Genomic DNA, 16,414 nt, shown 5'->3' with positions numbered 1-16,414 from the left:
GAGGGAGGGGGAGCCAAGGACTGGGGGAGGGGGCCATAATAACCGCGGGGGGCGGGCCCTGTGGGCCCCACGCTAGCTACGGGCCTGGGGAACACGTGACCCACGAATCATCTGGAGGGCCTTGAAATCTCGCAGAAGGGAAAGGAGAGGGGGTGGCTGCGGGTGGCCGTTGTTGAGGGCAGAGCTTGGGGGGATGTCCCCAATGTGACATCATCACACTGGGGACGTCCCCGCCCCCTACGGGAACGCACCCCCCCAAAGTCCCCTGCTGGGGCCAAGGCCGGACCCGGCAACCCTCGTTTTGGCATCAAACCCAGCAGCTGCTTACCTTCTCTATCTGAGCAAGGTAATAATCAATGAAGTCTTCCGGCTCACTTGGAGAACTCCTTTCCTGATGCTTGTGGATCTCGCTCCTTATGAATGCACGTACGGCGTCGCAGTCAGAAAATACATCGTTGTGAGGGCCTGGGACGTGCTTCATCAGCCAGGGCATCATATCGTAGACCTAGAAAGGGGCAGAAGAAACCGGAGTGCTGAGAAAACTACAAGAGAAGAAGAAGAGATTGGGCTTATACCCTGCCCTTCACTACCCGAAGGAGTCTCAGAGCGGCTTACAAACTCCTTTCCCTTCCCCTCCCCACAACAGACACCCTGTGAGGTGGGTGGGGCTGAGAGAGCTCTGAGAAAAGAAGAAGAAGAAGAAGAAGAAGAAGAAGAAGAAGAAGAAGAAGAAGAAGAAGAAGAAGAAGAGATTGGATTTATACACTGCCCTTCACTACCCGAAGGAGTCTCAGAGTGGCTTACAAACTCCTTTCCCCTTCCCCTCCCCACCACAGACACCCTGTGAGGTCGGTGGGCCTGAGAGAGCTCTGACAGAAATGGCTCTTTTTCAAGGACAGCTCTTATCAGAACTATGGCTTGCCAGAGGTCATCCAGCCAGGTGCAAGTGGAGGAGTGGGGAATCAAACCCGGTTCTCCCAGATCAGAGTCCGCACACTTAACCACTACACCAAACTGGCTCTGGGAGATCCGGTGTGGTCTCCGGTGCTATGCCGAGTGGTAGAACGCAACTCCCGAAATTAAAAAAAACAACCCCGTTTTGTAAATGGAATAAACCAGGCCAGTGGTTGTGTTTTGCCCTGACCTGGATAGCCCAGGTTAGCCCGATCTCGTCAGGGGCGGTCCTGGTTAGTACTTGGAAGGGAGATCCCCAAGAAAGTCCGGGTTCACTCCGCAGAGACGGGCAATGGCCAATCACCTCTGAACGTCTCTTGCCTTGAAAACCCACCTGAAGAAAGCCTACTGAAAATGTCGCCCTGCAAAGAGGTCAGATTGGCTAGTGCCTCTTCACGCGCATTCTCTATGGTGCCTCCTGTTGGAGCGAGCGACTCAGCATGCCTGGACATTGGGGGGCGCTACATCACTCCAAGGGTGCATAGGTGTCATCTCTTTGAATGGGACGCCTCTCTTTGTCGGGAGCTGCCCTCTGACCCCCTCCTCTCTCTCCCTTTGTCCTCTCACTCTTCTTCACATGGCCTTCCATGGAGAAACATGTCCCTGCAGGTCTCTCCTGTGGAAACAATGCCCTCATACTCCTGCACATGTGATGCCGGACAAGCTGGCCATTTGTGATAGGGAAAACACTCTTTAGATTAGGCCTCTCTCTCTTCTTTTGACTGCCATCTGAATGTGAACTGAGGAAGAAGAAGAGATTGGATTTATACCCCGCCCTTCACTACCCAAAAGAACATAAGAACATAAGAGACGCCAATGTTGGATCAGGCCAAAGGCCCATCCAGTCCAACACACTGTGTCACACAGTGGCCAGAAATACCACGGGCCATCAAGAGGTCCACCAGTGGGGCCAGGACATTAGAAGCCCTCCCACTGTTGACCCCCCCCAAGCACCAAGAAGACAGAGCATCACTTGCCCCCGAGCTAATAGCCACTGATGGACCTCTGCTCCATATGCTTATCTAATTCCCTTTTGAAGCCGTCCATGCTTGTAGCCGCCACCACTTCCTGTGGCAGTGAATTCCATGTGTGAATCACTCTTTGGGTGAAGAAGGACTTCCTTTTATCCATTCTAACCCGACCACTCAGCAATTTCATGGAGTGCCCACGAGTTCTTGTATTGTGAGAAAGGGAGAAAAGTACCTCTTTCTCTACCTGCTCTTTCCCATGCATAATCTTATAAACCTCAATCATGTCACCCCTCAGTCGTCGTTTCTCCAAGCTAAAGAGCCCTAAGCGCCTTAACCGGCTTTAACCTTTCCTCATAGGGAAAATGTTCCAACCCTTTTATCATTCGAGTTGCCCTTTTCTGCACTTTTTCCAAAGCTATCATATTCTTTTTAAGGTGTGGTGACCAGAACTGCACACAGTATTCCAAATGAGGTCTCACCATTGATTTATATAGGGGCATTATGATATTGGCTGATCTGTTTTCAATACCCTTCCTAATAATCCCCAGCATAGCATTGGCCTTCTTTATTGCAGTCACACACTGTCTCGACATTTTCAGTGAGTTATCTACTACAACTCCAAGATCTCTCTCTTGATCAGTCTCTGCCAGTTCAGACCCCATCAACGTGTATTTATAGTTAGGATTTTTGGCTCCAATGTGCATCACCTTGCACTTGGCCACATTGAACCCCATTTGCCATGTTGACGCCCACTCGCCCAACTTTGACAGATCCCTTTGGAGTGCCTCACAATCCTCACTGGTTTTCACCACCCTGAACAACTTCGTATCATCCGCAAATTTAGCCACTTCACTGCTTACTCCCATCTCCAAATCATTAATGAACAAGTTAAAAAGCAGTGGACCAAGTACTGATCCCTGCGGTACCCCACTGCTTACCACCCTCCACTGAGAAAATTGCCCACCTACACTCACTCTCTGTTTTCTATGAACTAGCCAGTTTTTGATCCATAAAAGGACTTGTCCTTCTATCCCATGATTTTTGAACTTACTTAGGAGCCTTTGATGAGGAACTTTATCAAAAGCTTTCTGGAAGTCAAGGTAAACAATATCTATTGGCTCCCCCTTCTCCACGTGTTTGTTCACCCCCTCACAGAACATTAACAGGTTAGTGAGACAAGATCTTCCCTTACAGAACCCATGCTGAGTCTGCCTCAGTAGGTTTTGTTCATCTATGTACTTACTAATTCTTTCCTTAATAATGGTTTCCACCAATTTACCTGGTATCGACGTCAGACTGACTGGCCTGTAATTTCCCGGATCTCCTCTGGAACCCTTTTTAAAGATGGGAGTGACATTAGCTACCTTCCAGTCTTCAGGAATAAAGGCAGATTTTAAGGAAAGATTACATATTTTTGTCAGGAGATCCACAAGTTCACATTTGAGTTCTTTCAGAACTCTCGGATGGTGTAGTGGTTAAGAGTGACAGACTCTAATCTGGAGAACTGGGTTTGATTCCCTACTCCTCCACATGAAGCCAGCAGAGTGACCTTGTGTCAGGAGTAGTTCTCAAAAGAGCTCATTCAGCCCCACCTACCTCACAGGAAGTCTGTTGTGGGGAGAGGAAATGAAGGCGATTGTAAGCCGCTCTGAGACTCCTTTGAGTAGTGAAGAGTAGGGTATAAAAACCAACTCTTCTTCATAATTTTTCTAAAGAGAGTCTCTTCACATCGAGCTACTATGGTTCCACACAACTACCTCAAACCTTTCTGAGTTGCCTAGTCATGTTAACATCTTATCCTGACTCTTTCAGGTGAAAGAGAAAAAGAAGCACAATATATATATATATATATAGTTTGCTCACATATATCCAGGCACTGCCTGCAGATTTGAAGAAATTCTCGACAGTTTCCAGCAGTTGATGAAACTCTTTGTTGTCGTTGGAGAAACGGTGGCCAAAGACAACGGCACAGATCACGTTGGAAACGGCAAGCGTGAGGAAGAAAGAAGGGTTCATGGGCTTTCCTGGAACGGGAGGGAATGGTGCAGATTGTTAGCCCATTTTTTGTGGATCTGACATAGTGGTCAAGAGTATGAGCTGTGGTCCCGGAGGTCTCTGGTTCAAGTCTCATGGCAGCCATGAACTCACTAGGAGACCTAAGGTCAGCAGCTACTGTTTAGCCTCCTCTTCTCTCCCACAATACTAGCTAGAAATGCAAAGCGTAGGCCCCGGTCACACGGCAAAGTTGCCACAGGAGAGGCACGGATGGTGGGTGGATTATCTGGGCGCGATCACACCCCAACATCTGGGAAGTGGAGCACACCCGTGGCTTACCACCGACAATGTGCCTTAAAAAACTAGTACCTCCAAGGTACTAGTAAACGTTTGCCATGGGCTGCCTCCAGATTGCGCCAGCGCGCAGCATTCCCCTCTGGTCCCTCGTTTACCCGCCGGCACCGAGGGAAGGATCCGTGGTGTGCCGCTGGCGCGTCTGATCACGTAATCGCTGATCAAACTGCACCGGGGCAATTAGCCCCCCCCCCCCCCCCCCCGGCGATATCCGGCCCGTGTGCCCGGGGCCGTAGAGCAGTTTTCAAGCCACCCACAGAACAGAGGGAAATGCTTTGCTTGTACTAGCTGGCAAGGCAGATAGGACTGCTGCAGAATGACAGGCAGCCTGCCTCTCCTGTAGACAGACTTGTTATACAAAGAGATTCCCAGTCAAAAAAAGAAGTCAAAATGAGGTGTAAGGTTCATAGTGTTTTAATTGCAATCAAGAAACCTGAAGACAGTTAGGGCAAACTTAGCCAATCAAAAATTGACTGCTTTCTGAACACAACCAGGAAGTACATGAAATTTTATACTTGAAATGACATAGTCATGAAGATAACATTCCAAAAGCATAATTGGTTACAAAGGACAGTGCATCATTTGAGTAATAGTCCACTCATTGGTTAAATATGAAGAAAGGTGTGCCTACATAATATCTTAAATGTTCACTTAACCTAATCTGAATAATATTGGCCAAGGATTCTTCATACCCAAACAAAGGTGTTTTTTTCCTGATACGAAGCTAAAATCTTTATGACCCAGACACTGCAAAGTTTTACCCTAAACAACTAAAAATCTCCATGAACTCTATACCTATTTTCTATACCAAAATAATGTTGTTTTCTTGTCTGCTAGCATCAGCTAGAAAAATAATCTAACCTACAAGAGAAAGTCCTACCACTTAGTAGGCCTTCATCACATCCTAATGAAATAAAACCTTACTTAGGAGAAAAATGTATAAAACCAGGAAAATATGAATAATCGGGGGGGGGGATCTTTGTATTCCCATTCATACTACAGACTGGACATCAGGGGACATTTCATTTATTTAATAAAGTTATATACCACACACTCAACCAGGTTTCCAAGGTAGCTATGGCAGACAGCAGCAGAGAATTAGACTTTCACTCCCTTGATACAAAACATATATTTGCACACCCACAAACACACACCCCAAAAAAGCTGAAAGCAAGAGCTTAGAAGGGAAGAAGGATAACGTCGTCTTTCTATGTAATTAAGAGATCTCTCAACATCTGTAAGTTTCTGCAAAAGCACTGAACAGCTTCACCTTACCTGTAGGGAGCAGAGGTGGGCAGGCCCGTAGTTACGGTGGGGCTTTGGGGGCTCTGCCCTCTTTCTTAAAGGGACAGCCCCACAGGATTTTCCCTTGAAAACCCTTTATTCCTTAGGTGTGCCAAATTGCTTTGAGATTCAGGCTGGAATCTCTGCAACGGGAAGGTGGCTTGCTGGAAGGGTTGCCAGCTCCATGTCAGGAAATACCTGGAGATTTAGGGGGTTGAGCCTGTGGAGGGCAGTGTTTAGGGAGGGGAGCAGCTTCAATGGGGTCATATTTGTTTAAGGCAGGGGGGGAAAAGATTTTCCTAGTCATTGAGAACTTCAGCCCCACCAGGAAAAAAAATTGTCCCACGAGCCACAAAATCCTGGCCACGGGCCTGCGGGTGTGCATTCAGCATAAACTAAGCCAAAAAAATCCAACCGTATCAGCATTTGGGGGTAGTTTTAAGCCGGTTACCAAATGGGGCTCAATTTTAGCTATCCAAATGGTCAAGCCCTGAAAATCCCAAAAATATTTCGGATTTTCGGGGCCACCTCATTGCTGAACTTAAAGGGCATTTAAAGGGACCGTATTCTCCAAGGCACACGACTCCATGGTGAGTTCACTCAGAAGGCTTTTAAAGGTCTTGAAGTCCCTTTGAACATCTTCAAGGTGAATTCACCACTTGGAGAAGGCATCTTAAGGGACCGTGAACCCTCTAAATGCCTTTGAGGTTCAGCCATGGCTTGCAAAACAACCCCCTCAGTGGAACAGGCTTCCTCGGGAGGTGGTGGGCTCTCCTTCTTTGGTGGTTTTTAAACAAAGGCTTGATGGCCATCTGACAGCAATGCTGATTCTGTGAACTTAGGCAGATCATGAGAGGGAGGGCAGAAAAGGTTGCACCAGTGCTTAGTTCTCGTGGCCCTTTCTTACACGCCCAGGGAAATGCTGATCACCACATTGGGGTCAGGAAGCAAGAAGCGATTCTCTCCAGGCCAGTTTGGCCAGGGATCCTATAGGCTTTGAGGGGATTTTTTCTTTTGCCATCTTCTGGGCATGGAGAAGGGTCACTGGGGGTGGGGGGAGAGGCATTGTGCAGGGGGTTGGACTAGATGACCCTGGAGACCCCTTCCAACTCGATGGTTCTATGAGAGGCCGTGTTCTCCATCACAGAACTACAGTTCCCAGAATTCCGTAGGGTTGAAAGCCCCCATCTGAATCAAAGGCTTGTGGTAAATCCATTCACATTCACAGCCTACTTTACATCGACATGCTATAATATTATCTGAATCCTGAGGATTCTCAATTGCATTGAAGGACCATCGTCTATGCCGTACCCAGGGCTCTAGTCGGGGGGGAGCTCTCAGGTACGGAGCTCCGGAAGAGAACCTCTAGGGGGCGGGGCCGTCACCTGGTGAAGCCCCGCCCCCTTCTTTACCCCGCCCTCTGCTTCGATCCTCATTCCGTTTGGGAATGAGGATGAAGCAGGAGGGTAAGTAGCCGGGCCTTCTGACACACTTCCGGTGATGTCAGGGGGTGTGGCCTTCTGTCACTTCCGGTGATGTCAGGGGGCGTGGCATATGCAAATAAGTTATGCTAATGAGTTATGCTAATGAGCTCCGGCAGCTCTTTTTCTACAACAAGACCCCTGGCCGTACCTTTCATGTTCATAAAGGATTCCACCAAGTGGCAGGCTTCCTCTTGGATCTGGTATTCCATACTTCTCCTCCCTAGGCCCAAGGTCTTAAGGATCATGAGGGAAAATCGTCTCTGGGTCTTCCACGTTTCGCCGGTTGCAAGCATAATACCTGTAGCAATTGATGGTTTGATTCCCGCAATTAGAAAATATGCCTTTTCACATTTATCCCCTATTTTGACATATTTATTACTTTACTGTCCTTTCCCTCCCTTAATTAAATCAAAACAACTGTTGACCTGATAACCTTAGATTGTTATTTAAGCCGACTTTGCATATCTTTGGCCCCGTTCACCCAGAGCATTTGCCATGCTAAAGATACGGATGATAGGTGGATTTTCCGGGCGCGATCACACCGCAACATCTGGGAAGTGTAGTGCACCCGTGGCAAAGCCGTGGCTTCGTGCCAAAGATATGGAGTAAAAAACTAGTACTTACGATGTACTAGTTTCTGGAAAACGCGGGACAAGGGCGGGCGTCTGATCGCATCCCGTCCTAGTCCTGTCGCAAAGAGGGTTAGTTGTTTTTTTTTAAGTCTTCACAGGATGCGCACAAAGGATCATGCACATGCTCAACTTTTGATGAGAAAAAAAATTTCCCATTTGCGATTGCTGGTGTGATCGCGCCGCGCCGCTTCTTTGCTGCACTGCAGGATAGCCGTGTGATCGGCACCTCATGCCCTAACCACGGGACCTCAACAGGACGTGTGATCGGGCAGCCGTGCGCTATTTTGCTCCGGGGCAAGCAGCCACGCTCCCCCCCCCCGCATTTTCCGGCCCGTATGACCGGGGCCTTTAAGTGTCTGCATCATGTTACGTGTTGATTTGGTATTCAGCCTCCGTCTATAAATTTGAACTCTAGCTTCCTTTCCAATGTATTTGAAAAAGTGTGCATGCACATGAAAGTTCATACCTTGAATAAACCTTTGTTGCTCTTAAAGGTACCGCCAGACTCTGAATTTGTTTTACTGCTTCAGACCAACTATCTTAACCCCCTGGAACTATCTTAACGAAACAAAGTTTGAGTCCAGTGTCACCTTTTAGACCAACAAAGATTAATCCTGCGATATAATGATTTCATCTGCTCCCTGTGCATTTAGTCAATACGTGGAGACGGGGAGTGGGTTTCCTCTCCAGCTTTTTTTCAGGTGTTACATATCCAGTGCTCCTATCCCACACACTGGAAGAGCATGTTATGCAAGCTCAGCTCAGTACACACAATTACCATTGTATATGAAGATGGCAACACCTGTATTTTGCAATTTCGACATATGTGAAAAACAGGTTTTCCGGGGTGTATGTTACTGCATACTGAAACGGCAAAAGACCTACATTGTCCTTTGCAGATACAACGTTATTGATGTGTACAGAGAGCATCAAACATAGCACACACGGAAAAGCTGCGGGGAGCAGAAAGCAGGGGTTTACACTTTAAATGGCTCACAGACTGACACAAACCAGTTTGGTTCATGAAACAGCATATCAGTTTGTGGTTTAAGAACATAAGAGAAGCCAATGTTGGATCAGGCCAATGGCCCATCTAGTCCAACACTCTGTCACACAGTAGCCAAAAATACCAGGGGCCATCAGGAGGTCCATCAGTGGGGCCAGGTGTCAGCTATGCTGCCATGATGGGGGCGGGATTCATTTTCATGCTCTGTGGCCATATGCTGCTTCTTTACTTTTGCTTCTGCACTGCTTGCTTATCAATGACCTTGCAGGTTGCTGATGTAGTGTCTGGGATGCCAGGAATCGTGGGAGCGCTTTCGGTTCCCAGCTGCAGCCTCTAACGGCCTGGGGACCCTTCTCCCACACGCGGGAGCCTGGTTAATTGGCTTATGGAAAGGGGGGGTGCATACGAATACCCTATATCCCATTATGCTTGTAGGAACGTTGCCATTCTTAACAGTGACTTCGTTACTGCCTCTATAGCTCTGCAATAAAGTACAACCTTTCTGATAAGCGTGTACTCCGTTGTTGGCTGTGGAACCTGACACCAGGACTAGAAGCCCTCCCACTGTTGCCCCCCCCCCCAAGCACCAAGAATACAGAGCATCACTTGCCCCAGACCAAGAGTTCCTCTGCATACCTTGTGGCTAATAGCCACTGATGGACTTCTGCTCCATATGCTTAAGAATATAAGAGAAGCCAATGTTGGATCAGGCCAATGGCCCATCCAGTCCAACACTCTATCATACAGTGGCCAAAAATACCAGGTGCCATCAGGAGGTCCAGCAGTGGGGCCAGGACACTAGAAACCCTCCCACTGTTTTTTTTTTAATTTTTATTTTATCTTTCAACTTACTACCCCGCTCGAACCCCCCAGGGGTCTCTGTCCCCCCCCCCCCGTTGGCATTGTTTTGCATGATTTTCATCGGCTTCCATTTTGACTGTATGATTTTTCTTCCACATCTGATCCCTGTAATACTGTTGGTATGCACAAACATATAAAGATGCTTTTGCAGTGATCCCTTCATTTCATTTATCTTCAGGGCTCTAGTCGGGGGGGAGCTCTCAGGTATGGAGCTCCGGAAGAGAACCTCTAGGGGGTGGGGCGGTCACGTGGTGAAGCCCCGCCCCTTCTTTACCCCGCCCTCTGCTTCGATCCTCATTCCGTTTGGGAATGAGGATGAAGCAGGAGGGTAAGTAGCCGGGCCTTCTGACACACTTCCGGTGATGTCAGGGGGTGTGGCCTTCTGTCACTTCCGGTGATGTCAGGGGGCGTGGCATATGCAAATAAGTTATGCTAATGAGTTATGCTAATGAGCTCCGGCAGCTCTTTTTCTACAACAAGACCCCTGGTGTTAATCACTCTTTGGGTGAAGAAGGACTTCCTTTTATCTGTTCTAACCCTTTTATCTGTTCAGCAATTTCACGGAATGCCCACAAGTTCTTGTACTGTGAAAAAGGGAGATAAGTCCTTCTTTCTCTACCTGCTCTATCCCAGGCATCATCTTGTAAACCTCGATCATGTCACCCCTCAACCGTCATTTCTCCAAGCTAAAGAGCCCCAAGCCCTTTAACCTTTCTTCATAGGGAAAGTGTTCCGACCCTTTTATCATCCTAGTTGCCCTTTTCTGCACTTTTTCCAATGCTATAATGTCCTTTTTGAGGTGTGGTGAACAGAACTGTACACAGTACTCCAAATGAGGTTGCACCATTGATTTATACAGGGGCATGATGACACTGGCCACAAATCATGAACCAAACTGCAAAGATGCAGTTTGCGCCCATCCCTGGTCGGGTTAGCCTAGGCCACCCAGGTCAGGCTTTTTTTAATGCATTTATATGTTGCTGGTGGCTGGGTGATAAGAGCATAATAAGACCCAGACATACATCATAGAACATCCCTCTGAAATGTATAGGGATCTTAGGGGTGCATCAGACTTTCATACAGCTGTTCTCCTGAGTTGGGTTGCCAAAAGATCTTCTCACCAATCAAGGCGGCCTTTCAAATCTAGCATGATAAAGACGTTGTGTCAGGCTGTAGATTTAAAAAAACAATTCTTCAATTTGATCTACCGCCAGATGGTTTGGTAGAGACGTTCCATCAGAGTCTGATAGTAATGCTCTACAAGGCAGAAGAGTGGGGTTTCTAAAGAAAGTATACTTTCACCTATACCCTTTGCACTCCAACAACATATATCGAGAGCGTATCATTGGACAGAAATGCTTTTTAAACTCCAGAAATTCCCACTTCCCCCAATCTGCAGGTTTATACAGCATTCACCCCTTTGGAATTATATGTACCATATGTTGAAACAAAAAATAAAAGTCATGTTTTATAGTAATAGTGCATTAAAAATGCAGTCCGACTTAACTATAGAGTTGGTACCAGGGTTCTGTCATGGGAAATGTCTAACATTGCCCTCTGGTTCCTATGAAAACAGAACAATCTTGGAGGCGGGGTCTACGGCACAACTATGGTGGACGCCTTTCCCAGCTCTCTGGGAAGGGGTGCCATACAGCAGCGAGGGGGAGAGATGCCGCTGGATTGGCACCTCCATGGAAGTTCGGGGGGAACTCACGGGCCATAGGGCTTTTGAGGGTGAGCCTCTTTTCCTGCTATCTGCAGGGAGATGGAGGCTCCCCTCCGCCCTGACGGGGGGGCCCCCCGCTGACTGCGTCCTCTTAGTGAGGCCATAAGCTGTGTTGATCCGGTCAAGCACAGGAGATCTAGCGGAGGAGCGATTAAAGACCAACAAGATAAAGACCAACAATAAACTCACAATAAATTGTGAGTTAAAATGAGCGAATTGTTTTCAGAAGAGAAAATCCCCCCAAAAAAAGGGAAAACTTTTTGAGCGATCGGAATTGTGCTGAGAGAGGGACGCCTCTCAGATGCATTTACATAAGCGGAGGGGGGGAGAGAGAAATGATTGTAAACGGATACTTTGAAGTGAAATCCCCCCCAAAAAATCTCTTAAGCGATTGAATCGTGCTGAGAGAGGGATGTCTCTCTGATGCATTTATAAAAGCGGAGGGGGGGAGAGAGAGAATTGTAAACGGACATTTCTGAAATACTTTATTTTAAAGCGTACAAGCCTGTTGTGGGAGATATCCATGAGCATTTAAGCTATTAAACAACGTAAAGCGATTTTCAGAGCCAGGGAGAACGCGATTTTATATTGAAAATAAAGTGTTAAAATGGAGGACACTCCAAAAAAGTTGGCGAAAACAACTCCGAGAAGAAGGGGAGTAGACGTTATTGCACTTATAACAGAAGCCACCAAGCCGATTCTGGAGCAACTTGTTGGTATTAACCATCAGCTTGCCAAGATAAATCAACAATTTGTGTCCCAGCAGCTCCAGTTGGCAATGATAGCAGAAAAAATGGAACTGAGGGCTTTTAAAGTGAAAGAGATGAACACTAAATTAAACAGTGATCTCAACGAGAAAAGGAGGAAAAGTACAAGAAAAACAGGAAAGATTTACAAGGACTTCACTCCTTCCTTGCAAGTGTTCTCAGAAAGTGTCATCTTAAATCCTGCTGAGAGAAAAGAACTTGAATTTGCCTTCACAATCAATAAACTTTTGAGATGCCACTGGGCCCCAAGGGTGAGACCAGAGAGGAAGAGGCTCAAGATTGGCGGTTTTATCACTTTGAAGATGGAGGAAGACTGGGCTGCAGAATTTGGAGTGAATGTCTAAGAAGCTATTAAGATTTTAGAGAGTCTTAGTGTAGATGTAAAGGCGAAAGGACTCTGAAAATTGCCTTTATGAAGCGAGCTGGAGGAGATGCTCGGGAAATCTTCTCATAACAAGTAACAAACAAACTAACATATAAGCTTAGAAAGACAGGTTCTCACAAAGTATATTGTTTATTAACATCTTTGTTTTATTACTAACAGTAGCTTAACAGGGAATGATCTCCTAACCTTGGGTTTTTAGTGTAGTGTGGGTTGCTTTTCTTTCTCCCTAGTTGTAGTTATCCTATCCCTATTTTTTCTTGGTAGTTTTTGTAGTATTAAAAAAATTAAAAAATCCCCTCCGGGGGCTTAAAAAAAAGAAAAAAAGAAAACAGGACAATCTTACCCCGTTTTTCCCCCACACTTCGGAAGAAAGGGGTTATTGGCCGGCCTGCAAAATCTTCAGGGTGGGCAGCGAGGCCATCCTTCACTGCTTGGTATCCATTCAGTACAATCACAGGGGCTGAACGAAGCCACACAGTGTAGATATCCCCAAAGACCTTTGCTTCCTGTAGGGTTTTGAAAATGACAGTAGAAACATACCCATAAGCAACATCCAGTTGAATTGCCAGATTTCCCTGTGGAGGCAGGGATCCCTCGCTGCTAGGCCTTACCCTCCAACAGCTGATCAGCTAGCCAATGGGAGGACTTACCAGAAGAAAGGGGAAGACCTAAGTCATGTTGCTGGCATCTCACAGTAAGTGATGTCATCACGCCAACAACTTCTGGTTGACACTCTGGTATTTGGGCAAAAACTCTATGGTGGAAGCTGGCTTTACCGTAGAGCTTTTGCCCAAATACCAGAGCGTCACCTGGAAGTCACAGGCATGATGACATCATTTCCTGTGTGATGTTGGTGATGTGGTCTGGGCTTTTCTCTTTCTACTGGTAAGTCCTCCCATACCTGGCAACCCTACCATCCAATGATCCAGCTCTAATTTTCTCTAGACTTACACTGTATAAGTTATACAACTTGAGTTTTCCTCTAGACCTATACAACTTCACCATACTGAACACAACCCACAAATAACGCACAGTGGGCCCCACATAGAGCTTGATAAATCTGCATTTCCCATGATCATACAAAGGAAATCTGAATACATCACAGTTCAGCACTTCTGAGTGCCAATGAATTCAACTGGAGAGCTAACTAAATGATTCACTTACTCTCTTTGAAATACATGTGGGCCTAATATTTGGGCCTAATATTAGGTAATAACAATTTTGTAGAATAGTTACTGTTGTGAGGCATGGTCTGGCAAACAGTGTGAGACCGGGGGGGGGGACACCTAGAAGTGATGTCACACCTCTTTAGGAATTGCCAGAAACTCTATAGTAAAACCACAGAGTTTCTGGTGATTCCTAGAGAGGACTAAGATCGCTTCCAGGTTTTCTCCAGAAATTACATCATGCTGCTACCAGACAAGAATTTTTTAGATAATTTCTCTCCCACTGGCTGCAGAAGTGGCAGCAGGAAATGGGACCCACCCCCAGCGGGATCTTGGCGGCACTAAGAATACTATGGTTCAATCTGTTTTGGTCTTTCCTGCTGTTGTGCCACTGACCCCACTTCGTCTAACAAATTTCTGTCCGCATCTCATTCTGCATCTGCTCTCATATTGCTTCGTTTCAGCATTAGCTGTCTGCATCATTTTATTGCCATTTAGTGGTGACTCTGAGGTCACTATAGCCTCTCACTGCGTCATGTGGATTTGGTTTTAAGGTGGTTTAATTGCTCCTCCCAGGGCTCTTTTTGTAGCAGGAAGTCCTTTGCATATTAGGTGACACCCCCCTAATATAGCCAATCCTCCAAGAGCTTACAGAGCTCTTCTTACAGGGGCTACTGTAAGCTCTTGGAGGAATGGCTACATTCGGGGTGTGTCGCCTAATATGCAAAGGAGTTCCTGCTACAAAAAGAGCCCTGGCTCCTCCCCGCCCTCCAAGCCACCATGAGCGGTAAGCAGACTACTGGAGCCGGATTCTCCCCCCCCCCCGCTTCCCATCTTTTCTAAGGAGATATGCAAATTGTCACAAAGGAAACAAGTTAGCTGAAAATCCAGTCGTCTGTGTTGAAAAGCACCCAGGGATCATTTTTCTGCAATCATATTGGGGGGTGGGGGTGGTTGGAAGTGTGCCCACCCCCGAACCATATGTTATATCCTGGGGCAGTCCCCAGCAATGCTCCCTCTAAGCTGTGGAGTCTTGTGAGCAAAAATTCTACTTTGTGAGATACCAGCATTAGAGTTGGGAGCCGGCAATTTGGGTGCTGCATAAATCAGTCTGCTCCGGAGCCATCCCTTCCTGAGCAAAGACAAAAATGTGTGAGCCGGAGGCTAAGAAACCTGTGAGCTAGCTCGCACTCACTCAGCTTAGAGGGAACACCGCTGGAAGCAATGCTCCCTCTAAGCTGTGGAGTCCTGTGAGCAAAAATCCCACTTTGCGATCTCCTGGCATTAAAGTTGGGAGCCGGCAATTTGGCTGCTGCATAAATCAGTTTGCTCTGAAGCCCTCCCTTCCTGAGCGAAGGCAAAAATGTGTGAGCCGGAGGCTAAAAAACCCTGTGAGCTAGCTCACACTCACTCAGCTTAGGGGCGACACTGGTCCCCAGAACGCCCTGCCTGGCAACTACCGGGTGTTTTGTGTTTTTTACCCAACTCATTTGGTCTTTCCTGCCCCCCTCCCCCAGGTCACTCCCCTTTACTTTCTGTGGGGGGGTCGCAGGCGCCGTTTCCTCCCCGCAGTACAGCACAGTGCAGTGCCCTGCTGGCGCCCCCAAGAGGCCACACCTCCCCGCTCTCTCGTGCGCTCTACCTAACATGATGCAGACGGCAAGCTTTTATACTGAGCCAAATAGGAGGCAACGGAAGCTGGCAGCACAGCTGAACGAAGCAGAGTTACGCGGCATGCAGATTGAGCCTTATCTTTACAGGATTCTATGCAAAATTATCTGAGTTGGATCCAGGGGTCATGTCGTAGTACAATTTAATACGCTCGTACTATTTCGTTTACCCACGAAATGTATTTGTAATAGGTTCAGAAATGGCAAAACGATTCCCCCCCACGTATACTTAATTTCGCAATATCTTAGATCAATTTGTTCGTTGACCACAGTACCCCTTACTGACATCGGTGATCATGAGAGGACAGGTTTTTTAAAGCAGTTCTTATGGCCAAAGACTACGTCCTTTCTCAACACAGGTAGTGAATTTTTCTATTGTGCTAACCATGCTCAAGAGCCTCTTGCTCAGGGTAAAAGAGGAGAGCGCAAAAGTGGGCTTGAAGCTCAACATCAAAAAACTAAGATCATGGCATCCGGCCCCATCACTCCTTGGCAAATAGAAGGGGAAGTCGTGGAAGTAGTGACAGACTTCACGTTCCTGGGATCCCAGATCACCGCAGACTGTGACAGCAGTCATGAAATTAAAAGACGCCTGCTCCTTGGGAGGAAAGCGATGGCGAACCTAAACAGCATGATAAAAAGTAGAGACATCACCCTGCCAACAAAAGTCCGCATGGTCAAAGCAATGGTATTCCCAGTAGTCATGTATGGCTGCGAGAGTTGGACTATAAGGAAGGCCAAGCACTGAAGAATAGATTCTTTTGAACTATGGTGCTGGAGAAGACTCTTGAGAGTCCCTTGGACTGCAAAAAGATCAAATCAGTCAATCCTAAAAGAAATCAACCCTGACTGTTCCCTGGAAGGCCAGATAATGAAACTGAAGCTCAAATACTTTGGCCACCAAATGAGAAGGGAGCACTCACTGGAAAAGACCCTGATGCTGGGAAAGATTGAAGGTCAAAGAAGACGGGGACGGCAAAGGATGAGATGGTTAGACAGTGTCATCGATGCAACGAACATGAAGTTGAGCAAACTTCAGAGGATGGCGGAAGACCGGAGGGCCTGGAGGGAGCTGGTCCATGGGGTCGCGAAGAGTCGGACTCGACTGTGCGACTGAACAACAACAACCATGCAGAGTACCAGCCACAAGTTCTTGCAA

The 16,414-nt window shown here is 47.1% G+C and overlaps 1 protein-coding gene across 1 annotated transcript in view; it reads right to left on the bottom strand.

Annotated features, from left to right (window-relative positions):
* Positions 1 to 328: 328 nt before the first annotated feature.
* Positions 329 to 16,414, bottom strand: part of LOC107109982 (cytochrome P450 2F2-like) — a gene marked incomplete at its 3' end in the record, with an annotated part of 24,975 nt that continues 8,889 nt past the window's right edge. The window contains exons 2-5 of the mRNA XM_015410692.1: positions 12,763 to 12,925; positions 7,191 to 7,340; positions 3,789 to 3,949; positions 329 to 505 (exon numbers count right to left, since the gene is read on the bottom strand). Of these exons, the coding sequence (XP_015266178.1) occupies positions 329 to 505; positions 3,789 to 3,949; positions 7,191 to 7,340; positions 12,763 to 12,925 (651 nt within the window). The remainder of the gene's footprint in view (positions 506 to 3,788; positions 3,950 to 7,190; positions 7,341 to 12,762; positions 12,926 to 16,414) is intronic.

This window comes from Gekko japonicus, unplaced genomic scaffold (genome assembly GCF_001447785.1).
Source record: "Gekko japonicus isolate JY-2015 unplaced genomic scaffold, Gekko_japonicus_V1.1 scaffold6053, whole genome shotgun sequence".
In the NCBI taxonomy this organism is placed as follows: Eukaryota; Metazoa; Chordata; class Lepidosauria; order Squamata; family Gekkonidae; genus Gekko; species Gekko japonicus.
Note: the sequence above shows the minus strand (reverse complement) of the source record. Positions and strands in the feature narration are given on the sequence as shown.